Below are 15923 nucleotides of genomic sequence, written 5' to 3'. Positions count from 1 at the left end.
AGTCTGGGAGGTCGGTGGTTCGAATCCCGCCCAAGTCATAACAAAGAATTTATTTATGAAATACTACGTGTTGCTTTCTTGCTTTATGCTTTGCATTTAAAAGGATAGAGCACAAACAAATAAAGCTAACAAGGCAATGGTAAAGCACCCAGTATAACCCTTGCCAATAAACTACTTTAGTTCAATGCTCCATAAATATAGTATGGCACATCAAAACATATATTTATATATACACATATCATGAGTCTTTGGCTGAAGCCTGGTGTTGGCTTAGCGGTTAGGGTGCCGGCTTGGGATCCTAAGAAACTGAGTTTGTATCCGGTCGATCGCTGAATTATTGCCAGGCGGGTTGATTCAGCCTGTCATCCTTCCGAGGTGGGCAAATTGAGTACCAGCTCACTGGTAATTCCCTGTGTGTCGCAAGAGACAACTAACAGGGTTGGTGGCAGGAAGGGCATCTGGCCATAAAACATTGCTTCAAAAAGGGGACCATGGTGCCCAAAAAAAGGCCAACCCCCACGAAAAATGGCCTCTAAAGGCGGTTCTTCTCCTCTCAAGGCTGAACTCTCAAACCTTTCTCCCTCCTCCAAATCCGAGTGGCGTCTGGTCAAATCTGTTTCTGGTGTTTGTTCTCCTTCCATCCCCTCCCTTACCTCAAACGGCTACACAACTGACACCGCATGTGACAAAGCCGAATGCCTCAACTCTGTGTTTGCCTCAAAATCTTGTGTCCCAAACCCATCTCTCTCTGAACCCACCGTACCCAGTCGAACCAAGCTGCTCCTGGACTCAGTTTCCTTCTCTCCTGACAAGGTGGAGAAGTTTCTGTGAAACCTCGACTCTGATTCTGCAACTGTACCAGACAGCATCAACCCACGGGTCCTAAAATCCTGCTCTGTCGCTCCATCTCACCTTCTCTCTGTTGTCTTCACCCTCTCTTTTGCTCAAGGTCATCTGCCATCTGCTTGGAAATCAGCCAACATCACCGCTTTACATAAAAAATGTGCAAAAACAGATCCTTGCGTCAGTGGGGTTTCAAGATAGAGCGGTAGAGACTACCAACTACAGACCAATCAGCCTGCACCCAATAATCAGCAAGGTCATGGGATCCATCATCGCTTCTGACAACAAATCCTTTCTCTTCTCCAGGATAATCTTGATCTTGATCTCGGATCATCAATTTGGATTCAGACCAGGTCATTCTACTCTGGACATGCTGCTTCTGCTGTCTCAACAATGGATGGAGGTCCTCAATGCCAAACAGGAAATTAGAGCCGTCTCTCTTGACATATCTTGTGCCTTCGATACGGTCTGGCACCCCACCCTGCTCACAAAACTCTCCTCCTATGGTATCCATGGAAACCTCCATGCATTGTTTGCAGACTTCCTTTCTGGTCACAATCAACCTGTGGCCCTGAATGGAATTGTCTCATCTCCCCTTCCTGTTCAGGCTGGAGTTCCTCAAGGCCATGTTCTGGTCCCTGTGCTTTTTCTTATCTTCATTAATGATCTCTCCGACTCTCTGGAAAATCCTCACTATCTCTTTGCTGATGACTCCACTCTCTGTCGCTCCATATCTCAACCCTCAGATCGGCAGGCAGCAGCCTCATCACTCTCTGCAGACCTGGACAATATCACAAACTGGTCAAACAAGTGGAACATGTCTTTCAACCCTGACAAATCTCACACTCTCACTTTGTCTCTCAGAAAAGACCATCTGGACAACGTTTAACGATTCGATTTATTTACAAGTATCTACAGTGACACTTATCGATAGGAAAGAAAAAATGACAAGAGACAGAAACTTAGCTTATTCTATGCCTTATGACGATTACAACAAATGAACACAATATGGGCTCCCAGCACACATTCATGGGGTAGGGGGAGGGGAAAACGAACGTTGGGATCCTGTTAACAAAATGGTTACGATTTTACCAGGACCTTGTTGTGTCCACTGAAACGACCTCGTCTTGTCGTCACCAACGAGCACCACGCCGGCAAGATGGCTACCCCCAGCACAAACATGAAGAGGCAAAGGCGATCCCCAGCACAAACACGAAGAGACAAAGGCGATCCCCAGAATGAACATGAAGAGGCAAAGGGCTTCTGGAAGTCGGCAGAGTGAATGCGTCAGGAACCGCACAGGTAAGAGTGCCAGGGACACGTGGAGAGTAAGCATGTCGTGATCTCGTGCAGAAAAAGAGTATGAATCATGCACACGCGCAGAGAGTCCGATGAACACTTGCAGAGTGTCCGATGACCACGTGCAGAGTGCAACCGGCAGGCAGAGAGAGCTGAGAGAGGGTCCAACCAAGAGAGAGAATCAAGTCGTGGCCTTGTGCAGAAAGAGAGTCCGTCATGCACATGTGCAACGAGAGGTAGCGAGAGAGAGGGGGAGAGAGAGAGAGAGAGAGAGAGAGAGAGAGAGAGAGGTAGCGAGAGAGAGAGAGAGAGAGAGAGAGAGAGAGAGGTAGAGAGAGAGAGAGAGAGAGAGAGAGGGGTAGCGAGAGAGAGAGAGAGAGAGAGGTAGCGAGAGAGAGAGAGAGAGAGAGAGAGGTAGCGAGAGAGAGAGAGAGAGAGAGAGAGAGAGCGAGAGAGAGAGAGCGAGAGATAGCGAGAGATAGCGAGAGATAGCGAGAGAGATAGCGATAGAGATAGAGATAGAGATAGAGAGAGAGAGAGAGAGAGAGAGAGGGGTAGCGAGAGAGAGAGAGAGATAGAGAGAGATAGAGAGAGGTAGAGAGAGGTAGAGAGAGGGAGAGAGAGGTAGAGGTAGAGGTAGAGGTAGAGGGAGAGAGAGAGAGAGAGAGAGAGAGAGAGAGAGAGAGAGAGAGACTGGCCGGCAGGCCGCGTGCACAGAGAGCGAAAAACACGTCCAGAGCGTACAAAGTCCAAGGCCTTTCTGTGCAGCAAAAGTGTTGTTATGCAGGCACGTGCAGGAAGAACAAAGTCCAGGCCTTTATATCCAGCAGAGAGTGGCATGCAGGCACGTGCAGGGAGAACAATGTCCAGGCCTTTCCGTCTAGCAGAGAGCGTCATGCAGGCACGTGCAGGGAGAACAAAGTCCAGGCCTTTCTGTCTAGCAGAGAGTGGAATGCAGGCATGTGCAGGGAGAACAAAGTCCAGGCCTTTCTGTCTAGCAGAGAGCGTCATGCAGACACATGCAGGGAGAACAAAGTCCAGGCCTTTCTGTCGAGCAGAGAGTGGCATGCAGGCACGTGTAGGGAGAACAAAGTCCAGGCCTTTCTGTCTAGGCCTCTGCTGAGGGTGGGGGGCTGTTCAAGGTTCAAGGTTTCGATTCAAGGGTGGGGGGCTGTTCAAGGTTTTTTGGGCTCATGATAGGTGGAGTTTGTCAACCTGCCCCCACAAGCCCTCTCGAAGGGACTTATAACTGGTGCTTGGATTGTGTGCCTTTGAGCCTGTGTGCATTGCATTGCCTGGCAAATTATCCCCTTATGAGTGGAGGGCCTGTCTTTCCCTCCCCAATGCATAACGACATACTAACCCATATAAGGGGAGGGGCTAGGATAATGTTCTGATATGAAATAACTATTCTAAGGGACCTGTATGGTGGTATATATATATATATATATATATATATATATATATATATATACTAGCTTGGCTTGGCTCACTGCGCTCGCCTCACTCCGCATCGTTACAGAGAACCGGGCTTGTTTAAGCTGAGGATAATGACTGTACCTCAGTTACTGTGTTGTCATGATTTACACCAATCATAATACAACACACAACAACACAACATGCATTTTAAGGCCATTTTCCCTGCTAGAGAAGGACGGGAGCAGTGATGAGTTTGAGGTGAAGGTGGGAGTGCATCAGGGGTCGGTACTAAGTCCACTACTATTTGTAGCTGTGATGGAGGTGCTGGCTCAGAACGTAAAGGAGGGTTTACCGTGGGAGTTGTTGTATGCAGATGATCTGGTGTTGATTGCAGAAAGTATGGATGGACTGAAGGAGAAGATGAACAAGTGGAAGGAATGTATGGAGACAAAAGGTCTGAAGGTGAATATCAGAAAAATGAAGGTGATGGCAAGTGGTAAAGCATGTGGAGAGGTGGAAAGAACTGGGAAGTGGCCGTGTGCTGTGTGCAGGAAGGGTGTCGGAGTGAACTCCATTCACTGTACAATGTGCGCTGAGTGGGTTCATCAAAAATGTAGTGGATTGAGAGGGTCATTAACCAGTGTGGCAGCTTCATTCAAGTGTAAGGTGTGCACAGAGGGAGCTGCAGATGGAGGAAATGTTGAGTTGGATCTTGGAGACGGCATGAAGCTGGAAGGTGTGAAAACATTTTGTTACCGAGGAGACATGCTGAATGGAGAAGGTGGATCAGGCTCGGCAACGGTTGCAAGAGTGAGATGTGCATGGAAGAAGTTTCGGGAACTGAGTGGCGTGCTGACGAGGAGGGGAGTGTCGTTGAAGCTGAAGGGAAAGGTGTATGCTGCATGTGTGAGAAGTGTTATGATTTATGGGAGCGAGACATGGGTAATGAACTTAGAGCAGCAACGAAGGCTGGAAAGGGTGGAAATGCGAATGGTTCGGTGGATGTGTGGAGTATCGTTGAGAGAGAGGAAGACAAATGATGAATTGCGAAAGATGATGGGAATAGAGCCTGTGATGGATGCTGTGAAGAGAAACAGTTTGAGATGGTTTGGTCATGTGTTGAGGAAGGATGAAAGTGACTGGTTAAGAAGAGTGATGGAAATGAATGTAGAAGGAAGTAGAGGACGGGGAAGACCGAGACAGACTTGGCTAAAGATGGTCGAAGAAGAAATGCGGGCAAGGGGGTTAACAAGGGGAGATGCAGAAAATAGGGCAAAATGGAGAAGATTGTCATGGGGACCGCAAGGCTAACCCCCACTCTTGCAGGGAAAATGGCCTTAAAATGCCTGTTGTTGTTGTTTTTTGTTGTGTGAGCGCATAATTGATGTTCCAACACCTCCCACATACCCTAACGTCAAACCTGAACACGGGTAGTTGTACTCCGCACTCCACAAAACCTGTTTTCACATTTTGAGGCCCCAGGATACCCATTTTTGCACCATGCTATGCGGAACCACGCATTAGCTAAAATGATGAAAGGCTTATGTTATGTGCAAGTTGTGCAGATGGTGCTGCTGTGGTATATCCTGGAACGCAATGCTCAGCAAACCATATTGCTACTTTCCTGACATCTGAATGTCGATTTCCTCACGTTATGGGGGATTGACGTGATGAAAGTTCCACCTATGCCATCTAACAGGCCGGCACAAGATTTTCTTCTCTCTTCACATGAATTTCCATGGTCTGTTAGATCAATGGTCATCAGGGTTGGGGTTGCCTGTAGTCTTTTGCTTGATAATGCTACTCAAAGTTGATATGGGATGGATTGTCAACATAGTCTTTATGCAGGTGTCCCATATGAAAGTCAATGATCATTCCTCGGTGAAACTCCATTAATTTCTAACTCTTGGACACGATGCATTTTGAAACGAAACAGTTAGACTGTTCCAAGATTTTTGAAATGCGTCTTTTATGATATATTTCATAAACAATATTCATGGTTATGCGAATCCGATGCACATCAACCTGCATCACTCAGTAGCATAACTATTGTCAATAGGTAAAGCCGAAGAGCACCTTCCCAGCTTTCTTGTCACCAAACAGAGCATTGTGCCCAGCTTCAGACCACCCCCTAAAACAAGCACAACAGCAATCTTTCAAATAAAGAAGCAAAGCAACGCCCGCAGAACAGTGAGGTGAGAAAAAAAAAGAACATCCCTTGGTGCATTAAAATCGAATAAAGCACGTGTCCTAAGTTCGACGAGGGGAGAAGCCATTATTGGAGCCATGAAAGTTTGAAGTCTTAGCCGAGCGCAGTAATGCTTTTAGCAAATCTGAAAAGCTAAATACCAAACGTCAGACTGCAAGAGCAGCCAAGGAATAATTATAAAATAAGGATGATTCTAAAAGTAAGAGAAAAAGCTTCTGGTTCCTCATCGGACAACGTACGTGAAGCTACTCTGGAAGTCGTGTACCTCGAAAGAATAAGATACCGTCCAGAGTTGTCTTGTTCTTTTATTGCTACTTGTTCCCATTGGAAGTTGTATTTTTGGCGTTTTGTGTACTTTGTCACATTCTGTTTCTGTACGGGCCATTGTTACTCATTTTTATGCTGTTCCTCTTCTCCTCCTTGTGTATGGCAATTACCCCGCACATTGGCAACTTTTATAATGCTTTCATAACATTTGGTTGCACCATTTTTATGCCTCCGTCGACGAAATCGCCAGAGTAATTAGATTTTCAGGTTGTTTGTCTGTGCATGCGTCCGTCCGTGATAGCTTTTCATTCCCGCGATAACATAAGAATGGCTGAAGGGAACCAAGTCAAACTTGGTACAAGTATGTATAATGATGTAAAGATAAACGGATTAGAGTATGGTGTCATGAGGTCAAAGATCAGAGGTCCCTTTAGGTAAAAATTATGTTACTGCACTAACCTTTGAACCAGTGATGGAATTTTGACCAAATTTACTATTATAAGTATATGTTATGATGCAAAGATGAACTGATTATATTTCGGTGTCAAAGATCATGTAAGGTAAAAAAAGTGATACCTGAGAACAGCTGATACCTGAGCGATTTAAATCAAACTTGCTACAAGTATGTATAATGATGTAATAATGTGGGCGGACACATATCGGTTGACATTTGTGTTAGTTTTGTGTAAGCTGGTATTTACCTTTGAACGCAGAAGCGCAACCCAACTGGGATTCCCGTCTGGCGGCATTAGTTGGTGGACATTAAAGATCCCACAGTGTCTTTCGCGAAGAGTAGATGAGCTATCTTCAGCACATTGGCCAAATTACAAATTATTGCCCTAAATTACAGAGGGCATTGCATCAGCAGCACAGAAGCACCCTCAGCCAAAGATGCAAACTCACAGCCAATGAGTCTGTACTCGTGACAGAAAAAGAACAAGAACAAGAACAAAAACAAAAACAAGAACAAGGACAAAAACAAAAACAGGCCTGCTCTCAAATGTTGTATTTGTGTCTTTCCCCCTCTCCCCCCAGCTTGTTTACCGCTCCCCTTATTTTGTGTTTTATGTGTCGGTTTGACTTTTTTGTGTGATTAATGTTTCTCCGTCTCCTCAGTGAAAGACACATGAAAGTCCGCTTGGAGTTTGCAAAAAAGCACCTAAAGGACTCTCAGACTGTGAGAAACAAGATTCTGTGGGCTTTCATGTGTCTTTCACTGAGGAGAGGCTTCCGTCTGGCCACTCTGCCATAAAGCCCAGATCGGTGGAGTGTTGCAGTGATGGTTGTCCTTCTGGAAGTTTCTCCCATCTCCACACAGGATCTCTGGAGCTCAGCCAGAGTAACCATCGGGTTCTTGGTCACCTCTCTTACCAAGGCCCTTCTCCCCCGATTGCTCGGTTTGGCCGGGCGGCCAGCTCTAGGAAGAGTCCTGGTTGTTCCAAACTTCTTCCATTTAAGAATTATGGAGGCCACTGTGCTCTTGGGAACCTTCAATGCAGCAGAATTTTTTTTGTAGGCTTCCCCAGATCTGTGCCTCGACACAATCCTGTCTCTGAGCTCTGCAGGCAGCTCCTTCGACCTCATGGCTTGGTTTTTGCTCTGATATGCATTGTCAGCTGTGAGACCTTATATAGACAGGTGTGTGCCTTTCCAAATCATGTCCAATCAATTGAATTTACCACAGGTGGACTCCAATCAAGGTGTAGAAACATCTCAAAGATGATCAAGAGAAATGGGAGGCACCTGAGCTAAATTCCAAGTGTCACAGCAAAGGGTCTGAATACTTATGTAAATGTGATATTTCAGTTTTTTATTTTTAATAAATTCGCCAAACTTTCTAAAATCCTGTTTTCTCTTTGTCATTATGGGGTATTGAGTGTAGATTGATGAGGGAAAAATGAATTTAAACGATTTCAGCATAAGGCTGTAACATAACAAAATGTGAAAAAAGTGAAGGGGTCTGAATACTTTCTGAATGCACTATACGCTAAGCAATGGAAGGTAACTGAGTAAGTGTATGCATATCTCTTGTCCTTTCAGAGTTATAGTGGTTTGAAATATATTTTCAATGAAAACTTGGCCCCCTGATCTTTGACCCCAAAAAATAATTAAAACTAAGCATTTTTGACCATTTTATGCCACATGTTATTTTTCGGGCATTGAATAATGAACATTTTGGTGTTGGTTAGAAGGGATTCGGATAATGTTTGACAGAGTTATTATTTAAAAAAACAATTTTTGACCTTGAGTTTGACCTTTCAAGGTCACTCAAGGTCAAAGGTCATGGTGCCAAATGAAATGTCGTATGTGACTTCCTATATGTCAGTAACTGTAAGTGTGTGCATATCTCTTGAACTTTTAGAGTTATAGTGGTTTTAAATATACAGACTTGGCATTTAATATGGAATTATTTTTTTTCTTGACGGGTTTACTTTCTGAACTCAGTATATCAAGCTGGTGAGTTTCTTTTACCCTTCGGTGATGTCTTTGTTAAAAGAACCATGTCACTGATTGTCTGTCGCAGCAAGAAGTCAATAACAGGATTATATCACAGGTGGCATGACAAAATGTACGGACAGGTACATTTGACGATTGGCTTCACAATCGGGTATATAAGGGTTGTTGCGTTCTGTATTAGTGGAATACAACTGCTGCACGTCTACAAAAGTTATTGCCGCTTCCTCTGGAGATGGTCCGGCAACTCGACAATGCTGTTTGTCATGGAGTGGTGGCTTTACGAAATTCTGGCATGAAACAGCGTGCTATTGCTCGGCAGTATGGCATCACTCAAGGTCAGGTGTCAAAGATCCTGAAACGAAATGCTCAGAGGGGTGTCACTACTCCAATACCGAGGCCAGGACGTCCACACAGAACCGCAAGGAGAGATGATCGCCAGCTGCACCAGTTAGTCTGCAATGGCCGTACCAAGTCAGCTAATCGGCTTAGGGCTGAGTGGCAGCAACTTACAAATGTGCCTGTATCCAGAAGGCTAGTCAGCCAACGACTGGTTCAAGCAGGCTATCGTGCCAGGCGTCCCCTGAGAAAGCCACGCCTGACCAGGCAACACAGCCAGTGCCGATTGCAGTGGGCCAGAGAGCACCGTCAATGGCAGCCAGGACACTGGAATCACGTGACCTTCAATGACGAGTCTAGATTTCTGGTCTATCGTCAAGATGGCCACATCCGAGTGCGCAGACAAGTGCATAAAGCCCACAACGAAGATTGTATAGTGCCAAGAGTCCAAGCTGGAGGTGGTGGGGTGACTGTTTGGGTTGCTTTTCATGCAGGGGGCAAAACTGACCTGGTTGTTCTGAATGGAAACCTGAACCAGTTCAAGTACAGGGTCATTCTGGAAGAAACATTGCTTCCATTTGCTCGTGCAGCCTTTCGAGGAAACATTGTCTTCCAAGATGACAATGCACGGCTTCATCGTGCTCACATGATCCAACACTTTCTTGCTGACCGTGGTGTAGAGCATATGGAGTGGCCTGCCATGTCCCCGGATATGAATCCGATAGAGAACTTGTGGGCAGAATTAACGCGTCAAATCGACAACTTGGACCAGCAGCCGCCCTCTGTGCGTGAATTGCAGCAGACTATTGTCACTGCATGGCAAGCGATTCTTGTCCAAACCTTGGCAAATCTCGTGAACAGCATGCCTCAACGTGTACGTGCTCTCCTGAATGCTCGTGGGGGTTACACGAAGTACTGAACTGTAATTTTACTGTCCGTAATCCCAGTCATAATTTAGCTTTTGTTTTTGTTGAAAATTTTTTTGGCTAATGTGCAAAATAAAGAGATACTTCTGGAAAACGTACAGAAGTTTAACACAGTACTGTCCGTGAATTGAGTTCGATATCAGTTTACATCACTTTCAAGGATCAATTTATTTGCTTTGAAATGTCAAATGTGGTTTTTGTTTCTTTTAAAGGTCACATTAACAAAATCTAGAATAATTTCAACATAATTCCAATGAACTTTTGGGTCTAACTCATCTTGAAAAGTAAGTTCACCCCCACAAAAAAAATATTCCATATTAAATGCCAAGTCTGTATTTTAAATGAAAACTCGACCCCCCTGATTTCACGTTTTGGGTGACCTTGAGCTTGACCTTGGGCCTAGAGAGTTAAAAATTGGGCACAGTCTATTCCAGGGCAAGGCAAATATGTGTGTAAAGTATGGCGATGCTATGTGCAACGATGTAGATGTAGTACTGGGCACAAACAGACAGACAGACAGACAGACAAACCAACCAACCAACATACTTGCAGGAATCTATTCCGGCAAGTAACAAACACACAAACAAATGGATTAAAATGCAATACCCTCTCCTCTGGCGAGGGTAACAAGAACAAGAACAAGAAGAAGAGGAAGAAGAAGCAGAAGAAGAAAAAGATCCTACTTGCGTGATCTCCAGCTGACAACTATTGCCCTCATCAAATCAGCAGCACAGTTTTGGAGAAGTAAATCCCAAACAATAATTGTTTCTCCAGCTCAGGCCAAGCAATCAACAATTCCTTGCCACAAAACAGTTGTGAGATTATGGTATATTATGGTATTGTTGCGAGTAGCTGAGGTATCCTCGTAGCAGAAAGTACATTTGTGCTGTAGACATGGCTTTTTGTACTGGTGACATTTGCATTGGTAGAAGGCATAGGGAAAACATTTAACTGTATATGGTGACCCGACTATTACTGCCGGTACTACTACTACTACCACAACTACTACTACAACCCTAATTATTTCTGCATTGTTGTGGGGTTGGCGGGATGGTTTTTGACCCAAGTCTTTCACAAATTGGCTGGCCACAAATTCAACTCACTGGCTGTCTGATTAGAGGAGCAACTGTGGCATTGATGCAGTGCCCCTGCACATTAGGGCAAGCAATACGAGTTTGTCCAGGATGCCGGAGATAACTTCTCTCTCTTTATTTGAAAGGCATCCTGGGATCTTAAACATCCATCCATTAGTGCTAACAGGGAGGACGCCCAGCTTAACGACCATTTGAAGAATAACATTCCCTGCCCTGCCAATGATATAATATCCTGCATGCGAAGCACCAATCCAACAATTTATCGTCGGGTCTTGAATCAGACCTAGGCTAGAAGACTAGACAGCTCATAGGTAGGTCAGTGCACTACCTCTGCAGCATCACATCAGTAACCAGACTAAGTTTTATCTCCCGCCAACCCAATAGTAATTTTTACCTAAGTTTTTGGATACCTCAGTTGAATTTGGAAGGCTACAGGTGATGCTGATCACTTTTAGCTTCTGGTGGTCGACGCCATGGCACTACCCCACATGTGTTAACGTAGATCATTGTGGTGTGACCAGCGAGAACCAATGGTTACAATTCGATTGGGCTATCGTTCCATTGTTAGCATCGGTCTTTCAGAATTCTTTGACTTACCTGTACAGGTAACACCTTTTTGCCTCTCAATTCTAGTCCCTGTTTTAAGTGCACAGCTCCTGCAATTCAGTGCGTGGCTCATGCAGTTTATAAATCCAAAATATATTGAACCAAAATTAAAAGAACCCCTCCCTCCCGCCCCAATACACATCTCTTAAATACGTTACCGGATACCATTTTCACTAATCCCGAGTTCTGAGACATGCTACCTGCATGAGGATTAGGTCGTCAATTGTCCCGAGCTGGAGAAACAATATTCGTAGCCCAACCAGGGTTAAAGCCTTTCTCATGCATAAACAACACCTACCTTTATATTGTCAAAACCATACATGCATTAGCATTTTACAGTTAAGAAGTTGTCTCTATTGCATGGCATCCAATATCACACTTGACTGTTTTCATATCGTCCAAAACACAGATTTTTGCACAGTAATGAATTATGAGGATCATTTTGGGTGTAACACAGCACATCGCCGACTGATATGTAGTGATCATTTCAAAGCATAATATCCATCACTATTCTCATTTATCAAACTCCAAGATTAAACTCAAAGGTCTTGTCAGTACAGTAAAAGTCACCTGGGTAAAAGGTCATGTCACTGCAGTGGATGCATGGCTTCATGGAAAGAGTTTCAGAAGTCTACATCGAGTCGATAATCTTGAAAGGTGTAATAAAGAAAGGCCTGGCTATATTTTCCTGCTTTTCTCACTCCATGACCTGACATTTCTGGTTTGGTTGCTGCCTTACACAATTGGTGGAATGCCACACCTTGATTTTCCATGCATGTGGGCTCTTGCTTGCCTCCAGTGTACGGTCAAACCAGTTTAAATGAACCTCGACTGTAAGCCACCGTCCCCGTATGTTCAGCACTGCTAAGCAGGAAAGACGGTTATAAAGTAAGTACTTTTACAGCAGTAAGTCAAATGTCATACAAAATCCAATCTGACATGGCTCGTCGCATTCATAAAGATTTGTGCAACTGACAGACCAGTTACAGACAACAGTACAGGTCCGAATGCAGTATGATCAACTCATACACCAAATTCAGCCATTATAGAGTCATTCCATATCAAATAAATAACCAAAAATATTCCCCGCTCCGATTTCAATGAAATTTAGTGATCTGTGAAAAGTCCAAGAAATCGATTTTGAGAACATTTTCAGATTGTGAGGTCAAATGGTTTTTAAGATATAGGCCACCAATGTTTGACCTGACCTGATCTGGAAGAAACAAAAAAATTATGGAAAACATTCTGAGGACAGACAGCCGAACAACACATCTGAAGGACGGCATGTTCTCATGGTTGTTACAGCCAACCCAACAGCAGTGAGAAAATGATCTCAGCTGTTTTTTTTTTTTTGTATTTTTTTTTTTGTATACAAGATCGAGGCTCGTGAAAGAGCGAACATTAATCACACAGAAAGACAAACAGACACACAAAACAAATAACATCGGGAGCGGTAGACAAGATGGGGAGAGAGGGGGAAGGACACAAACACAACATTTGAGAGCAGGGACCGAGAGACATGGAGACATCGAGAGAACTGTGGGAGGGAGAGGGCTTTGGGGGGGAGGCATGGGAGGGGGGGGGGGTGGGAGAGGTATAAAACATATGGACACTGCCAAGACTTCCAGGAAAGAAGTTGGAATTTCAAACAAGGTGGATCTAGGGTGAATTAGTGGGGGTAGAAAAGATCAAGGTTTTGGATGGGGGAAGATAAGAGATGGTGGTGAACAGCTGTTTTGAAGACCTGGAGGGAGGAGTGTGATTGAAGTGAGTGTGGGAGTTTGTTCCAGAGGCGGGAGAAAAGAGGAATGAAAGAGTGAAGGTGAGCAGAGAGCCGAGATTTCGGCAGTTTAACCATCAGAGGGTGGCTGGCAGATCTTGTGCGACCTGTAGGAATATTTGGGGGACAGAGCACAGAGAGAGCTGGGGGAGCAAGGCCGGAGAGGAGTCGGTAGAAGACAGAAAGACCAACTACCTGCCTGCGGTGAGTGAGTGAAAGGCCCTCAGAGATAGCTTCATCGCGGGAGATTCCAATGATTCTGAAAGCTTTGGATTCAACAGCGTGAAGCCGAGCCAGGTGTGAGGCAGGAGCACCAGCCCATAGGGGAGAACAGTATTCCATTGAGCTGCGGATGAAAGCCTTGTATGTGGTGAGGAGCTCAGGTGTGCCTAGGAAGGACTTCGCACGACGGAGGATGCCCAGTCGGCGACTGGCTTTGGAGGCCAGCTTGGAAATGTGGTTTTCCCAAGAAAGATCATGGCAGATGGTGAGACCCAAAAGCTTGAGCGACAGAACTTCTTGGAGAGGATTGTTGAGAAAGTAGATGGGAGGGTTGTCCAGTCGATCTTTTCGGAGAGACATAGTAAGAGTGTGAGATTTGTCAGGATTGAAAGACATGTTCCACATGATTGACCAGTCTGTGATTTTGTCCAGGTCTTCAGAGAGTGAGGAGGCTGCAGACTGCCGATCTGAGGGAAGAGGAATGGAGTGGCAGAGAGTGGAGTCATCAGCAAAGAGATACAGAGGATTTTCCAGAGAGTCGGAGAGATCATTGATAAAGACCAGAAAAAGCACAGGGCCCAGCACACTGCCTTGGGGAACTCCAGCCTGAACGGGAAGGGGAGATGAGAGAAATCCATTCAGGGCCACATGATGTTTTCATGATGAACATCATGATGAACCACCATGATGTTTTATTATGTACAGTTAAGTCTTCAGGTTATTAGAAAAATCAGGCAACCCTGCAACACCTGTCATGAAGGTTACCTCTCCAATTGCAAGTACACGCTGCACCTCTTCCGGAATATTGCCTTCCATGCTCAGCCCTGAGCTTGGAAACGCACAGCCTGCACTGCAAGAACGATTCCCGAAGCACGTGCAGTGAAACAGAGCATTTATATTGTTTGCCAAGAAAGCACCTTTCACAAATTTTGAAACATTTTAATCATCAACTATTTTAACTATGATGCCCTTTCCTCTTGTATGCAGCACAAGGCTGCAGGTGCATAATAGTCTTCAAACTAAAGCAAGGATGTTGTGGTGAATCATCAACATCAGCAGCGTCATCATGTTGTGCCTTCTTTGATCTAAAGATAGCTATCACAACTCACTTATCAAGATTTATATTGGCCTTGGAGGATGTCAGGCCAAGAACCAGCACAACAAGTCAAACAATAATTTATAGGGTTTAACCAGGATACCAGTGACAACTCAAGCGGTCTGCATTGGAAGACACCACTGCGGCGATATTTAATGTCTACGAGCCATCAACGCTTGCAGGATGGGATGGTTCCCATTTAAATGTCCATCTGAGGGACGGCACACTTTGGGATGTAACGCTTGGCCTGCGAAGCACCAATCGGGCAGTTTATAGTCGGGACAGAAATCGAACGTAGATTGGAAACTTAGAGGCAAGTGCGCTTTCTTTACACCATTCTGTCAGGCCTGAAATTAAAACTGTAACCCATTACAGAATCTGCATCCGATTTGTAAAGGAAATTGTTCTTTATTTAAAATCAATGAGGGGGAAATAATATTAAATGCGGGGATATGGAATTCACCAACTTATGCAGGATATTTTAATTTAAAAACAAAAACCACAAATTCTTTTTGGGAAGACTTTATGCGCTTTATTGCGTACTTTATGTATTCAATACAGAGTACTTTGGGCTTAAAAAAGTGCAGCCTTGCTAATTATAATAACTGCCAATTCAAATTCAACAACTGTCCCCTAAAGTCGACTCTTTTTCAAGCAGAAACACCTTGGGATCTTTCAAGCACACAGTGGAGTTCAATGCACAGTAAAGTAGTGCAAGTGGGTTTTCATTGCCGTGTGCTATACAGTAGAGGTCAAATCGCCAACTTAAATAAACAACAAACAAACAAGAAATATGTCGTGCATAGCACGATACTTGCGAAATCCCTAAAAAGAAGTTGTTGGCCTATGTTGACCTAAAAATACTTGATGGTTGAATGCAGTGTCCAGATATGCAAATCCTCTTCAAATTTCAAGTCAATCAGATGAAAATTGAGGATTTTAGATATCTGGCCTATGTTGAACTTTTGGCCTATGTTGAACTTTTGGCCTATGTTGACCTCAAAAATACTTGGTGGTTGAATTCAGTAACCAGATATGCAAATCCTCTTCAAATTTCAAGTCAATCGGATGAAAATTGAGGATTTTAGAAATTTGGCCGATGTTGACCTTTTTGGCCTATGTTGACCTCAAAAATACTTGGTGGTTGAATTCAGTAGCCATATATGCAAATCATCTTCAAATTTAAAATCAATCGGATGAAAATTGGGCATTTTAGAAATTTAACAAAGTTGGTGACGTTTGGCCTATGTTGACCTATTGACTGTTTGACCACAAAAACAATAGGCTTCTTGCTTATGACCAACTCTATCATTTGGTGAAGTTTCGTGAAGATCGGTTGAAAATTGTAACCAGTAGGCGACTGACATAC

General features: G+C 44.3%; 1 protein-coding gene across 5 annotated transcripts in view; it reads right to left on the bottom strand.

Moving 5' to 3' along the window:
* The window catches only part of LOC137437728 (polypeptide N-acetylgalactosaminyltransferase-like 6), a 288057-nt gene that overhangs the window by 194844 nt on the left and 77290 nt on the right, over positions 1-15923 (bottom strand). Inside the window, exon 1 of one of the 5 annotated variants that reach the window (XM_078766160.1) lies at positions 14224-14492. The exons of the other annotated variants lie outside the window; for them this stretch is intronic. Within the exon in view, the coding sequence (XP_078622286.1) occupies positions 14224-14274 (51 nt within the window). The 5' untranslated portion in view covers positions 14275-14492. Of the gene's footprint in view, positions 1-14223; positions 14493-15923 lie in introns of those variants that run through there. 5 annotated transcript variants of the gene reach the window in all.

The sequence above is a fragment of the Myxine glutinosa genome, chromosome 12 (assembly GCF_964187855.1).
Source record: "Myxine glutinosa chromosome 12, kmMyxGlut1.1, whole genome shotgun sequence".
NCBI lineage: Eukaryota > Metazoa > Chordata > Myxini > Myxiniformes > Myxinidae > Myxine > Myxine glutinosa.
This window is presented reverse-complemented; position numbering and strand designations above follow the sequence as displayed.